The sequence below is a fragment of the Cryptotermes secundus genome, unplaced genomic scaffold (assembly GCF_002891405.2).
Source record: "Cryptotermes secundus unplaced genomic scaffold, Csec_1.0 scaffold573, whole genome shotgun sequence".
Classification (NCBI taxonomy): Eukaryota; Metazoa; Arthropoda; class Insecta; order Blattodea; family Kalotermitidae; genus Cryptotermes; species Cryptotermes secundus.
In genome coordinates this window covers 71,014-87,310 of record NW_019738880.1, presented here as the reverse complement: position 1 = coordinate 87,310, position 16,297 = coordinate 71,014, and the positions used below count along the sequence as shown (strand labels likewise).

The 16,297-nt window shown below is 41.9% G+C and overlaps 1 protein-coding gene across 4 annotated transcripts in view; it reads right to left on the bottom strand.

The window, feature by feature from the left end:
- The window catches only part of LOC111871217 (collagen alpha-1(I) chain), a 44,268-nt gene extending 28,856 nt beyond the window's left edge, over positions 1–15,412 (bottom strand). For 2 of the 4 annotated variants that reach the window (XM_023864147.1, XM_033754145.1), the window contains exons 1-10: positions 15,366–15,412; positions 11,926–12,150; positions 10,400–10,519; positions 9,979–10,098; positions 7,964–8,092; positions 3,075–3,164; positions 1,958–2,001; positions 1,508–1,585; positions 827–940; positions 270–408 (exon numbers count right to left, since the gene is read on the bottom strand). In XM_023864147.1, the coding sequence (XP_023719915.1) occupies positions 270–408; positions 827–940; positions 1,508–1,585; positions 1,958–2,001; positions 3,075–3,164; positions 7,964–8,092; positions 9,979–10,098; positions 10,400–10,519; positions 11,926–12,127 (1,036 nt within the window). In that variant the 5' untranslated portion in view covers positions 12,128–12,150; positions 15,366–15,412. The remainder of the gene's footprint in view (positions 1–269; positions 409–826; positions 941–1,507; positions 1,586–1,957; positions 2,002–3,074; positions 3,165–7,963; positions 8,093–9,978; positions 10,099–10,399; positions 10,520–11,925; positions 12,151–15,365) is intronic. The other 2 variants (XM_023864148.1, XM_023864149.1) reach the window with 2 other exon arrangements.
- Positions 15,413–16,297: the final 885 nt, after the last annotated feature.

The window sequence follows — 16,297 nt, the reverse complement described above, 5'->3', positions numbered from 1 at the left end:
ATGTATTCCTCTTCTCCTACATATGTGCTACATGCCCCAGCCATCTCATTCTTCTTGGTTTGATCATTCTAATTGTATATTAAAAATACATTCTTAAAAAAACAGAAAATGTATTTTTAAAAATAATTTTAATTTTGGTATCAGAATTTGGAAATATTGCCTTCCATTTATTTTCTGATTTTTTTTTGAAGATCCAGTGGAAGGGAAGATCGCTGGCTCCCTCCACCCCACCCCCCTGACACCATAAATCTATCTTGTCCATTGAATACCTGGAGGTCCACGGGGCCCTACAGGCCCCACTTGAGCTTGCAAATATTGGAAGGGGTCTGGAGGGAATCCTCCAGGTCCTGTGGGTCCTTTGTCTCCTGTAGCCTGTGACAGGGCCAGCTGGTGGTAGTAGCTGGACACCTTAATAAAGAGCAACAGTATCTCAGAGGTATATCTCACACAATACCGTGAGACATGCGAAAATGGTTCAGTACATTTCCACAAGTCACAAAATCTCAATGACAAGCCTTTATTAGTTAATGAGATCTGACACCTTACACAATAAAAGGTCTCAGACATTGCAGATTAATATATGTGCTCAGGTTGCATGAAGTAAATTATGTCTTAAGAGAATTAACAGCTTCTAAGGCCATCTCAAAAAATAATGGTAATATATGTGACCTTAAATTTAATGATGTGTAAGGCCTGAGAAATTGATGATGGGACTGAGAAAATAAATGAGAAAACATGATGCAGTAAAACATATGAGATTAGGGCCTTAGTAATTAATAACAAAATAAATTTTGGAACTTACAAATTATACCACTGAAGTACTCACATCAGGTGCCAGTCCAGGGGGTCCAGGACTTCCGGGAATTCCAGGTGTTCCAGGTGATCCAGGAAACCCAGCATCCCCTGGTCGACCTGGGGATCCAGGAGCACCCTGATCACCCTGAAATAAACACAACATTGACTCTGCAAATTAAATCATGTTTCCTCACATCAGAGCAATGACTTCTCCAACAAAAGCAACGTTAACCCAAATGCTTCATTTCAGTGTCATGACCAAAACAACAAGAAAGGGCTGCATGTTCCTGTAGGGTTTATTTCATATGCTATTTGGTAAGCCCTACATTATCTGTCATTGTGAACTCTCATAACAAGGCTGTAAAGCTGAAATCCATTCTACATTGCACAGTGTTTCCACATGCATACTTTGTACCTTGGCATTCTGAATTAACCTAATCATTTAACTAGTTCTGATGAAAACATTAACAATATAAACCTTCCCCATGCCAAAGTAACATTAGTAGCACTCTCAGCTGCATGAAGTATAGATTACATATTCCTCTTCTAGAAAAAATAAACTAGAATTTGAGTGGTTGTACATTTCTTGAAGCTCTAAAATTCATTCCTGTTCTTATTCTGGTTACTACGATTACTGCTTTTCAGCATTAGCACTCCCACCTCACAAGTAACGTTCGCCATGTCATAAAGTTGTTTTCCCGTTCACACTTACCCTAGGGCCAGGTAGTCCAATGGTCTCTGTGTTAGTGGTCTCCACAGGGCCAGGTCCCTGTCCTGGGATTGGGCGAACCTGCAACATATAGCAACATCAAGACACTTCATTTCATGAGACACATTATATTTTTCTGTTTTATTCAGGTAAAAACAATGAAAACCAAGCAAGCTGGTTCAAGCAGCAATTCTTCAAACTTACATTCTGGGAGTGGCCAGCTTGAAAGTCTGTTGGGTCACCAAGCATCCTGGCTGAATGTTTTATGATTGTCTTTAGTCCTGCCAGGCAATGCCAGGATAGTATTACTAATGAGACCCAACTGCCTCTTTCCACATTCCTTTCATGTCATTTTTCACTCATCCTACCATTTCATGCTACATGACTACAGTCAGATACTGTACTGCTAAATGAGCCATAACGAAGCAAGGAAAGAAGAAAAATCTGACTTACCGGTAGTACTGTATGGGATGGAGGTTCGGGCTCCACCTCTTCATCTGAGAATGAAAACAGGGTGGAAATAAGATGTGAGTGCTTGCTTGTTTACTGTTTACAACACGGACTCACAAGGACTAGAGTTCAAATATATTCAAAGAATAAATTTGTTAGACTTGAAAGGATTCTGACGATGGTGTATACTGTACTTCTTTTGGCTTGTTTTGGACTTCATCCATCATCTGGTATGTAAAAGACTAAAGACCACGACGTTTCGGAGACTGGAAGTGTCTCTGTCTTCAGGTGGGTAGGGTCCAGTGATTGAGACTGGCTGTTTCTAACAGGCCCAACTGAGTAGGTTCATCCTTCTCCACCCACCTGAAGATGGAGACAGATCCAGTCTCCGAAACGTCGTGGTCTTTTGTCTTTTACATACCAGACGATGGATGAAGTCCAAAACAAGCCAAAAGAAATAAATTTGTTAGCTGCACTCATACGTATGAGATGGGTATATCACAAAACTACTCACTTTAAGTCATTTACTTTGTTTTGCATCTTGTTGTGTACTAGTACATAGATTTAGGGGTTTTTATACCATCACTCAACACGTGGATAATCATAAATATAATGCACTATATTGCTGAGTATGTAATCCAAAATGGATTCATTTTTGGTGTCATAATTACAAGGTTTTAAAAATTGTTCTAAAGGTGTGACAATTATAAAATTGTAAAGCATGTATACATAAAACATGTGTATGCTGTAGTATATATAGTGTCATGTGTAGTGATGTAGTAATATGGTAATAATATGGTGGTAGTAGTACCAGTAATAGTAATAGTAGTGTTTGTATTTTCTGGTTCTGGGTAGCCAGAAACTTTTGTTTAAAAACTTCGGTTTAAGACATTGAACATTATTTTTTCTGCCGCCCTTGAGTGTTCATTGTAAAAGACTATATTTTAATAAACTGTATTCTTAATACTTGGTTTTGTTCACCCACAGATGTAATTCTGTTTTATCCCTTAAATTACTAAGGATGCACTTGTGTCATTTCTTTAATAGAGACCCTACCTCTGAAGAGAGAAGAAAGTATTGTAAGTGCGTGCCTTCAATGTAATGAAGTTAGTTTGCTCACCTGCACAGACGGGACAGCACTGTCCGAGTGGTATATATTGTAGGGAAGGACATTCTAGCTCCGTACACACCACCCCCTCACAGTCTGTTCCTGTGCAAGAAACAGTCGTGTTCAACCCATCACCATTACAACAGCCACAAAATGAGTTCAATTCAATTGAAAAAGCTAGATAAAAGCAATAAATTGCTATAATCTGGATTAAGTTCTAACTTAATTGTTGATGACTGTAATAATAAACTGTTTGTATTGTCACGCATAGGTGGGTACACGTGACTAATATTTGTGGATTCTAGATTTGATGATTAGGTTTATTTGATGCCTGCAACACAATTATACTCAATTATAACATTTCACACACTTTCTGTATTCTCTCATATTCTGGTTCTTCTTCCGAATTCACTTCTGCACTTCTGGCTTTATAGTCAAAGTCACATTGCAACTGATGGTCAGGCAGTCAGTAAGTCTTGTTGTCAAGTCCCATCTGGGGCTAATGACCAGATATTTATTACTGTTTGGCAGTTTCAGTCTTGTTTTTGTGGGGCACCCCCTCTGACAAGAGGACGGGTCTGTCTTTTGTCAGAGTCATTGTCTGTCTATGTTAAACAATATATATAAAATATATACAGGGCCTCTTTCTGTCCAGGCTCAGTACAGCAAATTATGCCTTATTTCTAGTAGCTTCTGCTACAACGGCAGTCTTAAGTCACTTGAACGGTTATAAGCTTGACCACCACCGCACAGTTGTGTATAACTCTGGAATGCAAATCTAAAGGTGGAGTTAGAAGTGCTCATACCTATCACTGAAAAGAGTTCTGCCTTCTGGGATGTGTCCCCACATAGTCTGCTAGAAGGTCACCAAGTTTCCCCTTGCAGGAAGCTACTGCCTCCCATCTTGCAGCTGTCTGCTTGCTTCTTGTCTAGTTGTTTAATTTATTGTAACACGTTACAATATATTTAAACCTGAGGCTGGTGGCAACACGTTCCTTCGAAATATAGGTTCACTTCCATCAGACTACATGGTGCCCCATCACACAAGTCAGTGCTCTTCACTACTGACAAGAATTGCCGTCTGAGCCAGAGTGCTCGGTCGGTAGTGAGCATGAATGGTGGAACACGAGAATGGTCAGTTTATCGGAACAGTGGCGGATATTATGTCTCCGATATGAACCGTCTAGTTTGAATTCTACGCATTCCTCAAATTCTTGCAGCAATATTGTAGAGTGTAAACAAATCTTGTGACCTTGAGGGCCGCCATATTAATTGGCCAACTTATTGATGCTCAAGTTGAGGTCATGACCGCGAGTTTCCGCTCCATATGCCCTAGTCAGTGGCGTGGATCGCGCGTTTCACACGATGTGGGTGAGAGCAACACAGACACACGTCCACACCCAGGCTGGCGAAACCAAACCGACATCAAGTGTTGCGGCGTCGCCATGCTGTAGTTTTTAGTCGTAAGAAAGTACTGTTGCAACATTTATAGCCAAGTGGATTGTATGACCTCCCATGAACAAAACTACATATTGTGATATGTATATCCATTGCTAGGCAACGATTCGGTAAACATATTCCCGCGAAGCCAATGTGCTCGACAATAGGACGTCTGTTGCTAGGCAACGGTACGGTAAACATGCCTCGTCAGCAATATAGGCTATCTGTGTGATCCGTTCCGAGGAGTTATGAAAGGACAGAACAGGAATAGAGAACAGTAGTGGAGAAGCGAAGAATTGAGTCTTCGGAACTGGAAAATGCAGAATAATGCCAAAAATAAACTATGTAGACCGTGAAAAGAAGACTTCATGTGTGATTTGAAGTGACAGGGAGACTGTTATAAATCCGTTACCAGGATACGACTAGTGAAGACTGAAAACTCTAGTGCGTGTGTAACGGTGAACTGGAAAGTGCGTAGAACAGAGATAGGGCTGTATTGCCTTGTAGCCCTGAGTTGTGAATGTATAAGATGCAGCAAATCGATTAATCCAATATAAAACCGGTCTTATAAGTCACCCTTACACGTGACAATATGTTTACTGTTCCTACTAACTTAAGTAGAACATAAATTCTCTCGCTGTGAGCATGTTTATGTGTTTTAACACACACAGTAATGTATTTATATGACTGCAACATAAGCGAACGCGTCAGCTGATGGAACCTGTTTGCCATGTGTGATTCCATTCAAATCCGGCCAACTTAAGGAGATGGTCAACTTCCAGAAAACATTCCTACTTTTGTGCCAGTTGAGACTGCATATTAATTAATATATTTTAGTGGTCTGAAAACAACGAGGCTAGTCTTTTCCGAGAAACAGTATTTGAAAAAATGTTCGTATTATAATCGGTTTAATGCGGGCCTGTGTAATGCTCCTCAAAGGCCAGTTTCGGTACGCGAACCGTAGGTTTGCAGCTTCAACCATTTATCAGCATATCAGTAAACCATTAGTGTTGCGCATTTCTTAGAATTTTACTGAAGCATTCACTGAATAATTCCTCCTTTTAAAGCCATTTCATTGCTTTTTGAGTTTGTGATTGATTTAACAATGTAATCAGTATCTCAGACTGCACAGCGTCAAATGATAGGATGACTGATGAATGATGACTTGCAAAGGATTTGGAAGGAATCACACATGGATTTATCGCGGTGCTATATCGGCATTTGCCTTGAGGAATTAACGAAAACCACGAAAACTTCTGTCAGCATAGTCGGTGTCCCGTCCGAGATTCGAACCAAGTACATCCCGAATACAATTCTAGACCGATACCGCTATGCTAAACTGTTCGGTACCATTTCTTTACAGAATCACGTACACCACAAGACCCATCCCTCAAAACTCATATACCCCAGTTTTTTCATAAAACTGTGTATCAGAAATATAATTATTTTCGAATATGAAATTTTCACGGCGTCGATTCTTCATATAATTTGTGTTTCTAGGCCATGGCCTACTACGAGATGCAGCCCGAGGACTGGGCACGTGGCATTTGTATTGCAGTGAGATGATTCATCAGTGGCTGCACAGACAGTTATACTTAAACCTGTCTTGCACGACACTCGTTATCATTTCTACTTGAAGTTGGATGTGCCATTGACATCGGGTGACATCTGTGAGCAAGAGAAAGAGTGACCCCGACCGCAGCGTAAACACACAGCAGCGAGATTGCAGGATAAACATATACTAACTTCTGACTCTGGAAAGAAGCATTGTCTTCAGCCATAGCTCTCCTTATTGCCTCTACCGCAAATCGTTTAGAGCGCTGCAGGTACTACTATATGTACCACTTGCTTTATCTTTCAAATCTCTTCGTTTTGCCCACAGTGAGTGTTCATAAGCTCTGTATGACTCACAGAATAAACAGCCATTGCTGGATTTTAAATTCTCACACCTCTGACTACGAAGAATACAATTTTCTGATTTACAGCACCATGTTTTTCTTCAATAGCTCTACCAGCCCATTCAGGACCCTGGTTCCTTATTCAGTTCCTTAATTATTTTTTTCACAGACGGTGGGACTCCCTGGACGAGTGATCAGCTCGCCTCAAGGCCTCTACATAAACACAGGACAACAAAAACACAGAATAAACGCACCACACCAAACATCCATATTTTAAGTGGTATTCGAACCCACGATCGCAGCTTCTGAGCGAGTGAAGACAGTTCATGCCTTAGACCGCGCGGCTACTATGACCGGCTTGCAGCGCCATGTAGTCCTGTGAAAGACAACAGACGTTTCGGAGAATATTACCACCTTCATCTCCAGGGTCGAGGAGTAAGAACAAAAAACAAGCATGAACCAAGTAACATGCCTTTTCCTTTGCTTACTGTTCGTTCCTGAATACGTAGGCGGTATGTTTATCCGAAACGTCCGCCGATTTTCGCCGGACTACACGGCGTTATATCCCAGAAGATATACGTCTTCAAACAGCGGTGATTTCCATAAAATCAAGCAGGTTCATCCAGAGGTAACTATCTAGACTTTATTCAAATGGTGCTGGGTTCGAATATCACCTGGGACAGCGTCTATCTTGACTTAGTTCCTTCTTGGTTTTCCTCATCCATCTAGGTAAAAGTTGGGGTAGGAGTCAGTCAAACCAGAACAGCTTCCTTCCACATCACATCCAATTCATTATTCATCGCTTATCTTAACTTTCGCCGCTATGTGCACGTATCATCTGGCACAATTGCCGAGTCGTCAAATAAGCAACTAAGAAATACACACGCAGCAACAACCGACTGTAGGCCTGTTAGTGAGTTTTTGTTCCTGTCATACAGAAATTGAGCTTGTACATACGGTGGGATTCGTAACATACATGTATATACACAAATACATATAAATCAAAACGCGCAAGATATGTCCGAGAAATGAACATAAAAAATCAGTTTCGGAAACTATCTCCCTTAACAAACACCAATATTATTCACTGATATGTTGAGATTTTGGACTTTATCCATCGTCCTGGTTTTTAAGATAACAAATAAAAACACGACGTTTCGGAAACCGGATCTGTTTCCGTCCTCAGGTGAAGGAAAACACCTATTCAGTTGGGTCCCTTAGAAAGAGCTAGCCTCAATCACTGGACCCAACTGAATAGGTGTTTTCCTTCACCTGAGGACGGAAACAGATCCAGTTTCCGAAACGTCGTGTTTTTATTTGTTATCTTAAAAACCAGGACGATGGATAAAGTCCAAAATCCCAACATATCAGTGTGTTATACACCATCGTCAGAATCCTATAGTAACTACCAATATTATTCTCTGCATTCATTTTCTTTGTTATACGAAAAATTCCCTACTTGACCAATAAATCACAGCATTCCCATGTCGTTAGTGAATGTTACAATTAGTAATTTTCTCAAATTATTAGTAAATTTCCCTAATTATCACAAATTTCCCCGACCTGACGAGCAGGATCCCAGCTGCGAGCATTCGACGCGGCCCTGTTCACAGTGGCACGACGTGCAAGCATCCGGTCTCCACGTTTCCCCGTCCTTGCGCGGCAAACCCTCGAATGTGCACCCGCCCGCCTCTGCAAGAAAAATACAAGCAAAGCCAAGCCAAGCTTCTAGACTCCATCATGATAGCCTTCTGTCTACACGCGGCCAATACACCTACATTTTGTGGAAGAAGATAGTTTCTTCCGGAATGTAATGCCGTGTAGTCTGGTAGAAACTTATTGATGTTTCGGAGGAACGTCGTACCTCCATATGTAGGTTCGAAGAGTAAGGTAAGCATGCAACTAGCAGGAAGGAAACACTAAACAAATAACCAGCAAGATTAAAGCGGTAAGCTTGTAACTAAAGTTTAAAGTTTTAAAGCAATGAGCAAGCGTGTTGCTTCCTTCTAGCCCCTTGTTCGCTTGGGTTAGTCGTTTACTCTACAGACGGAGGAGGTATGTTCCTCCAAAACGTCTGAAAGCTACCAGACTACACAGCATCAAATCCCACAACTCTTCATGGTCACAGCACTGGGAATCCCAAATCCCGCAAAGTTTACTGATTGTTGAGTTCTTCAGGAGAAATAAATTGCCTCCTTAAGTCAGAATTAGAAATTTATCACGAATATTAAGTAATATTGAATTAATGTGAATTTTATTAAAACATTTCTTGTTGAAAATGATGAGTCTCACGGTGCACATAACTAGTGATATTATCTTGTTACTAACTCAGACTCTTCGTCAGAAAAATATTTTGATCTTACGGATATATGTCGAGGTTTGTTTTAAAGCATGGCTCAGCCAATCTGATCTATAATGCGCGCCACGTAAAGACTAGATCGACTCTCGGTACATGCATTAATACCACCACGGGCGAAGAAACCGGAACGTTAGTTAATACAGTATTTCTGCCAGTAGATGGCACCATATGTCTGCTAATGTTTAGAGGAAAGAACGGGCTTTAATTTGACTGTACCTCCTCCTGTTTGATGGTAATTTTAAAATGAATTCAATTTTAAAATAATATTGTGGGTATTTTTTCGGTCCAACTGCATTTGCCACCAAGGTAATTCTGTGGTAGTGTTTGGCAGTCAAAGGGATAAATAATGTAGAAAATAGAAAGAAGAATCATGCAAACAAATCCAGAATTGTTACATCCGTACAGGTATACAAACGAACACACTGAAGGCCCTCAGTGGCGAATCTGAAAGGCACTAGAACAGGTTAACATGTCATATTGAAATGATTCCTGCAGCAGAACGTCACTGTGTAAACAGAAGAACAAATACCGAGCAGAATGCCATGACGGTTACGCTACTGGATCGTGTCTGAGATGTGCTAAATTCAAATACCGGCCTGTACACTGCATATTCTAACTTACTTTTCGTGTTTTTCCTCAGTTCCTCCTTCCTCAGCCTCGTGAGGATAATTGAGAAGCTACTTGAATGGAAAAGTAGCGGTTCCGGTCTGAAAACCGAGATTAACGGCTGTGGGAATCCTTTTCGCTGGCCACGCGACACCCTCTATCAGCAAAAGTTGGCACTAACTTCGCTGTCAAGCGGTGGTCGCTCGGTAGGTATAGTTCGCTTGCGGACTACAGGCCACAGATTTGAGTTTAGTTTGAAAGTCAATACAGTTATCCGTGAACATTTATAAACTTCGAATGTGAATAATTAGCCATTCCGATATCCCATATGGATGTTCCCAAAAACCAGCAACATCTTTCTATCATACCTTGATGCTCTGAATATTAATCGCTGCGATATGAAACGGCCTAATGTTCCAGCAGAACGTAAGGGGTCCACACGAACGGATGTCGCTTGTGGAGCCATTCCTTTACTCTCAGTTATTAGAACCGCTGCTCAGCAACGTTTATCAGTCCCGTGTCTCATCCCCAATGGAATCACTGCACAGTGTTAAGCAAATGCAAGCTCGAAGAGGAGGCATGCAAATATACACCAACAGATGGCAGTACTGACCTCTGGTGTCAGGAGAGACCCTTGATGCACTATCTGGACGCTGCACAGGGCTGGGTGCCGGGGTTGGTGCAGATGTGGGCAGTGTAGGGGGTTGCGTCGGCACTGGCGGCAGGGGCTGTACTGTGAATGAAAGAGAGTGACAGTGCTCAGTCTCTTAACTAAGACTGTTGATTTGTAACACATTTGAAGCAGACTGAGAATGCTTGTTTGCACGACGCTGATAGAGCAAGCTTACGTGACCAACGTCAGGAAAACCGTAAGAAATCATCATCAGTATAGCATCCAGAGCTAAGATTCGAACTCGATACCTTCTCACTACAAGTATTGGCATTAACGCTGAGCTGGCCCGCCCATTGAAGGCGTTGTGGGATTTGTGGTACTGGTGATACAGACATGCGTCACACTTGGTGTCTTGACGTACCTGGAATTCTAGGTCGAGGTGGCGCAGGTGGTGGTGGTGCTGGTGGAGAAGGTGGAGGTGCTGGTGGCGAAGGTGGTGGCGTGGGAGGCGTGACCGCAGGTGGCGGCGTAGTGGTCCTGCCTGCAACAGTGAAATAAATTATCCGATTTAATGAGTAAATTGGAACGTGTTTGAGTAATTCCAATATTTTAGCACATATGTTTATCAGTCTCAATATTGTTGGTCAGTCATCCTCGAAACGTCGCACATTCATACAGGGTGGCCAACAGATCGCATTACACTCGTAAGCGAAATGCTCTGGATCTTGAATCCAGTCTGAGATAATGTGTTCATTGTTAAGAGTAAAGGTGATTACATTAGCGCGTGTTTCTAGCTGCTGTAGTATTGGTGCATTCACTCGATTTGCATTTGGTTGTAAATGAAATAATTTTTCCCTGAAACGTGAGTATAATCTTGGTAAAACGACTTTTAGGACGGTCTGTTTTGGAGGGTGGAGGGAAGGAAGTTGAAATAACATACTTCCCAGTATTTTACGGAACCCGAAGGTTCATTCCCGTATTCACAAGAGCCCTCCACTGGTCCCTATCCTGAGCCAGATCAATCCAATCCATCCCATCCTATCTCTCTAAGATCCATTTTAATATTGTCCACCCCCCATACGCCTTGGTCTTATGAAATAACATATACAAGGATAAAATAAATGTTATGATTAAAAGAAACTTGCGAGCCACAAATATTAGTTTCTACAAAATTACATCAATGTGACATCACATGACGATTAACACTTAGCTATTGTTGTTAAATTTGGATTTTAAACCAAAAGAAATCCAAAATTTTAGGGTAAGCACAAGGGTTGCTCTTTGAGATTACTATTGCACTTCACTTTGCGGGACTACGAAACTAATTCTGGCGTCAAGTAACGCTTCAGAGTTACTCATATTTGTTGAACAATTATGAGGATATCAACAGAGCGGCTGAGCGTGTGCAGGTTCCTCGCTCGCGGATTTTATACCCTGAAGATGGAGGAGATACATTCCTCCGAAACGTTGGTTTACACAAGACCTACTCGGCGTCACATCCCAGAAGTCGGCATTCTTCATAGTCACCACCGTAAAAACCTCAAATCTTAAATTTTCAAAGAAAATTTACTCTTTTTCTTCAGTTTAGTTTTTAAACACGTACTGCAGACCTAAGTTTCTAAACTAATACTGTAATCAGGAGAACTTCCTGGAGGAATTCTCTTAGTACAACAACACTTGCCACACTTATATTCCCTCTGCTATGGGAGCGAAAGTGCGTCATTTTCAGTTAGTGATGTAAACCGTTATGTCATCATAGCGGAAAGTTACTAGATTCTATTTTCAACATACTCGTACATTCGATATTAGGCCTATAATGCCAGTACGAAATTGAGACATACCTACACAGGAAGTTAGTTCACAAGGTACAAGATGCCCTGCTTCGTAAAGTAGATGAACTAAGCAAGCCAGTTCTCATATTTTAACAACAGTAACACTAGTACCAACCTCCATTCTCATAATCGTCGTATCCATCGTATTCTTCGTAATATTCATTATAGATGTCAGTGTTGTCGGCGTCTGCGCCTGCCGATGGCTGCTGCGCGAGTACCGCCCTCCTGCCGGACTTCCGCTTCCCGTTCTGTTGCGACCGAGCTTGAGCGCCCAGGACGACGACTAGAAGAACCAGCAACAAAGCCTGTCGCGACATGACGGCGGGAGGAGACCTCCAGCCTGTACAAGGTAGCAGAACACTGGTACAGTAAACGTTGCAGAGACTCGATCCCAGAATCTCTCACTTCCTATCCATGGTACTGACATCATCACTGACGGCATAAATTACCTTCATTACAAAATTCTGAAATAATCGTTACTGGGAGATTATGGTCCGTTCTTTGTTTAATAGAGTCGGAAGTGTTTCACTAAACATACGCCCTTATGCATGGATAAGTCTGTCCACTCTGCGAACCAAGGTACGTCATGCTTTGTGTTCGCAACTTTACGGAAGAACAGCCTAAGTCACTAACTGACGATGACGCACCCTCGTTCCCACAGCAGACGGAAAGTAAGAGGTAAATTTGTCTTCACGCTAAGGCGTGGAGATGACTTCACAGGACCAGGTAGAGGCTCCGATTTAGCAGTCATTGCAGGTCAATACAAAAGTACGGAGGAATAACCAACACATATTACAGTGTAAGTTCGTGAACTTGTTACCGCTTGTGTACCTGTTGGGAATGGTACTAATGGCATCTTGAGGCATTTAACAGAGGTGCCTCAAAATGAGAAGTTCTGGAACTAAATATAGGGCTTGTTCTGGTGTCCACCCCTATTTATAATCATGTTCTGTTCGCAGTCACCTCACCTTGGAGGGATATTTTAGCTCCGCCGTTCTTAACGTCGGCACTAGACGGAAGCCCTGTTCTTTCCGCGTCCTCAGCTTGCGTAAGCTAACCTCACGCGATATGCTCACATTCTTCGTGTGGACTGCTATCAGAGTAAATGTATCTCGATTGATATTGTTGAAATTGTCTGATTGATTTCCGCAGTTCTACAGTTTACTATAGCGATGGTTTTACCTAATCCTTCCAGGCACACTATGGCCCTGGGGTCGACTCGGCCTCTAACAGAACTGAGTACAAGGAATATTCCGGGGGACAAAGGGTGGCCGGCGCGTTAGGCTGACAACCTCACTGCCATCTGTGAGCCGATTGTCTAGAAAATGTGGAAGCCTCGACGTCTCACAACTCTATGGGACTCCACGGTCTGTTACAGGGATATCTTTACTTCAATTTTTTACTTTTTACGGTTTTGAACGGGAGGTTCATCGACCCTCAGTGAGTGCGCGAAGCCTCAACAAAGGGCACGGGAGATAATTTCACACGCAGCCAAAATACTTGCAAACACTGGAAATATGTCGTTCGCAATACTGACATGGTGCATCTAACAGTGACACATAGAAATTATATATAAACAACTTCAAGAAGACGGGCATAAAATTGGGCGAAATGGTAAACATATCCCTTGTTTACATTCCTGTGCATCGAGTGGCACTGACCAGCAGCTCCTGGCTCAGAAAATGTCAGCTTACGTCAGTACGAGTCGCTATACGAAACTGAGAATTCGTCAGTAAGATACAAGCGCACCCGTAATGCTGTCGCTTGTCGCACCTTCTCGCCTACGCTGTTCTCTTCTTCTAAGGGTCGATTTTGGGTCGCCGTGATATGTCAAGGGTGGTTCATTCATAAGTGACCCAGGCAAATCTTAGAGCAATAATTCCTTTAGTGTCAGGGGTATAAACCGTGAGCTGAGACAACCAGGAGTAGGAACTGACGGCTTTACGCGGTGTCCAGGGGTTAGGAGCAGTAGGCAAGGATATCGCAGGTCTGCATGAGTAGTTGTGATCAGGACGACAATGTAGGAAGATCACCTTACCCCTTTGCAAATTATGGCTTGACAACCAAGACTTATTTACTAGCCACACACATGACACTGCCACTGTGTATACATGATTATCAAGCAGACATGCGGCTTATATACTCCCTGTTTTATTAGAATATCCCTGTTGTTTTTATGTCCCCTATAATCACTCACTTACTTACTCATTGAACTGAGACCTTCTTGAAGAGCCACCAATTGTGCAGTTACTCAAGAACTTCCTAGCATTTTATGGAAACCGAAGGTTCATTGCCGTGTTCACAAGAGCAATCCACTGGTCCCTATCCTGGGCCAGGTCAATCCAATCCGTACCATCCCAACTTATCTCTCTAAGATCGATTTTAATATTGCCCACCCACCTATGCTTTGGTCTTCTTAGTGGTCTCTTTCCTTCTAGCTTTCCCACCAATAGTATACGTCTATTTAAAATAAATAATAATAATAATTCATGAATTATAAGAAAGTTACGTGGAGTTCAGAACCACTTCTTGGGCTCTTTTCAAGGTGTGATTCCTATTTCGCCCTCAATTTTATCATGTCATAGAAGCACTGCTACCAGGATTGAATATCTGCAATATGCTTTATGCTGATACTTGACAAAGATGGTTTGCAAACCCCAGGTTGCGCCCTTCGTTCAAAGGTACTTATCAATTGATGTAAGAAGCCATCAAAACTTAAGGAGCACACCCTACCCAGAATTTATTTCTGACTTATTTAAGACTTTGTGACCGCTATATATATCCATATATGTGTTGCTTGGTTGTTCCACTGTGGTAGTGATAGTTGTGATGTGGGCTAACTTTCTTGTGAACCTGAGTCCTGCTGGGTTTGGACCTTGCTATTATCGTGTGAAGGCTACACTCGTTACCCCTGGGTATCACTTTCAGGTTGTTTATACGTGGAATTGGATATTCAAATTTGATGTTGTGTATAGTATATACACATAGTATATATATATATACTATGTACATAGTATATATGTGGTGGTGTTGTTGTCCTGTAGCTGTTCAGACAAACCGGCTACAGCACGATAACAACAACCCCACGGGGACTGTATATATACGACAGAACCACTACCTCAAAATTTTGCCACTTCTTATAAACAGCTCAATTCTATTTGTATTCCTACTAATAAGGAAGGGCCTTCGCTGGAACCAGCCTACATCAAAGAGGATTTCCCTATGTATATCGTCACTCTACCGTTGATTTACACTGGCCTTTTTCTTAGTGTTTCAAGAATTTAATTTATTAATATTAATGAGTTACAGCTACTTGTTATTCTTTCCTAAAATTATTAGAAATAAATTTCAATGCAGACTTTTCACTTCAATTTTGTAGGTTTTACGTTAACTGAACATAAAATCAAACCTACTCACACACTTTTCCGAGTACTGACATACTGTTTTAAATGTATAGAGAGTTTGTTATCCAAAATGAACCAAATATCGCTCGCTTTGCTAAGTTCCCGTACGTAACAGTGTTGCATGCATCGGGGAGTAGGTTTTGAAATTCACCTTTTGGCGCGCTGAGATCAGGCTCTTGCTGTTGGCACAATCACTGAGAAACTGAGTTGCTGGGAGCTGCAAGCTTGCGGGCATAGATGGGAGAGGCGCGTAAAAAGTTAGAAAGCAGAGATGGCAGCAGATGCAATTAAAACATATTGCTCATCTCAACAACTGTTTCGTCAAACATTTCGGGACCCTGTTAACACGATTGATGGAAGAGTGGCACACGTCACTTTCATTGGCTTCTGAGGGGAACTATACACTTCCTTTCATAATACTGCCAAACACCTCAGGAACTTCCTTATAAATCATAACATGGCGGCCATGTCATAGCTCAGGCGGTGCCAGTTCAGATCATATGGGATTTATGGCGCACAAGATGGCGTTGGGATACATTTTCTTTGAGTTTCCCCTGTCATTTCTCATTCAATCAATTGCTCCGTATGCATTAATCACCATATGATTAACGCCTTACAGTCTTAATGCTAAGAGAGACGTTTAATAACAAAATTAGATAACAAGATAACATGGCACATATCTCATGCAATGAAGACGTATTGGGGATTGGAGATAAAGCTCCGTCATCCTTAACCTCGGCGCTAGATAGAGGCGAGTGATCAGCTTCACGCTTGTGTCGCTTTAACCTCGGAGAAGTATCCTTCGGCACACATTGTATAGGAGGCTGGGTGGGCTCCAGAGCCGATCCTGACGTTATGAAGAAAATTTCTTTCCTTACCGGGAATTGAACCCCGACTCCTCAGCCGTACAGACTTTGGCCTAGTCGCCGTACAGACTGAGTTATGTGATGTAGAGAACCTTCCACAAATTGTGTATAATTCAATTGAAATGTAATATTTCGAATGTCAGCAACGAAAATGCTTCTATTACGTTAATCGTGTCTACTTGCCCATCCGTCTGTCTGCGTGTGCTCTTCTCCAAGT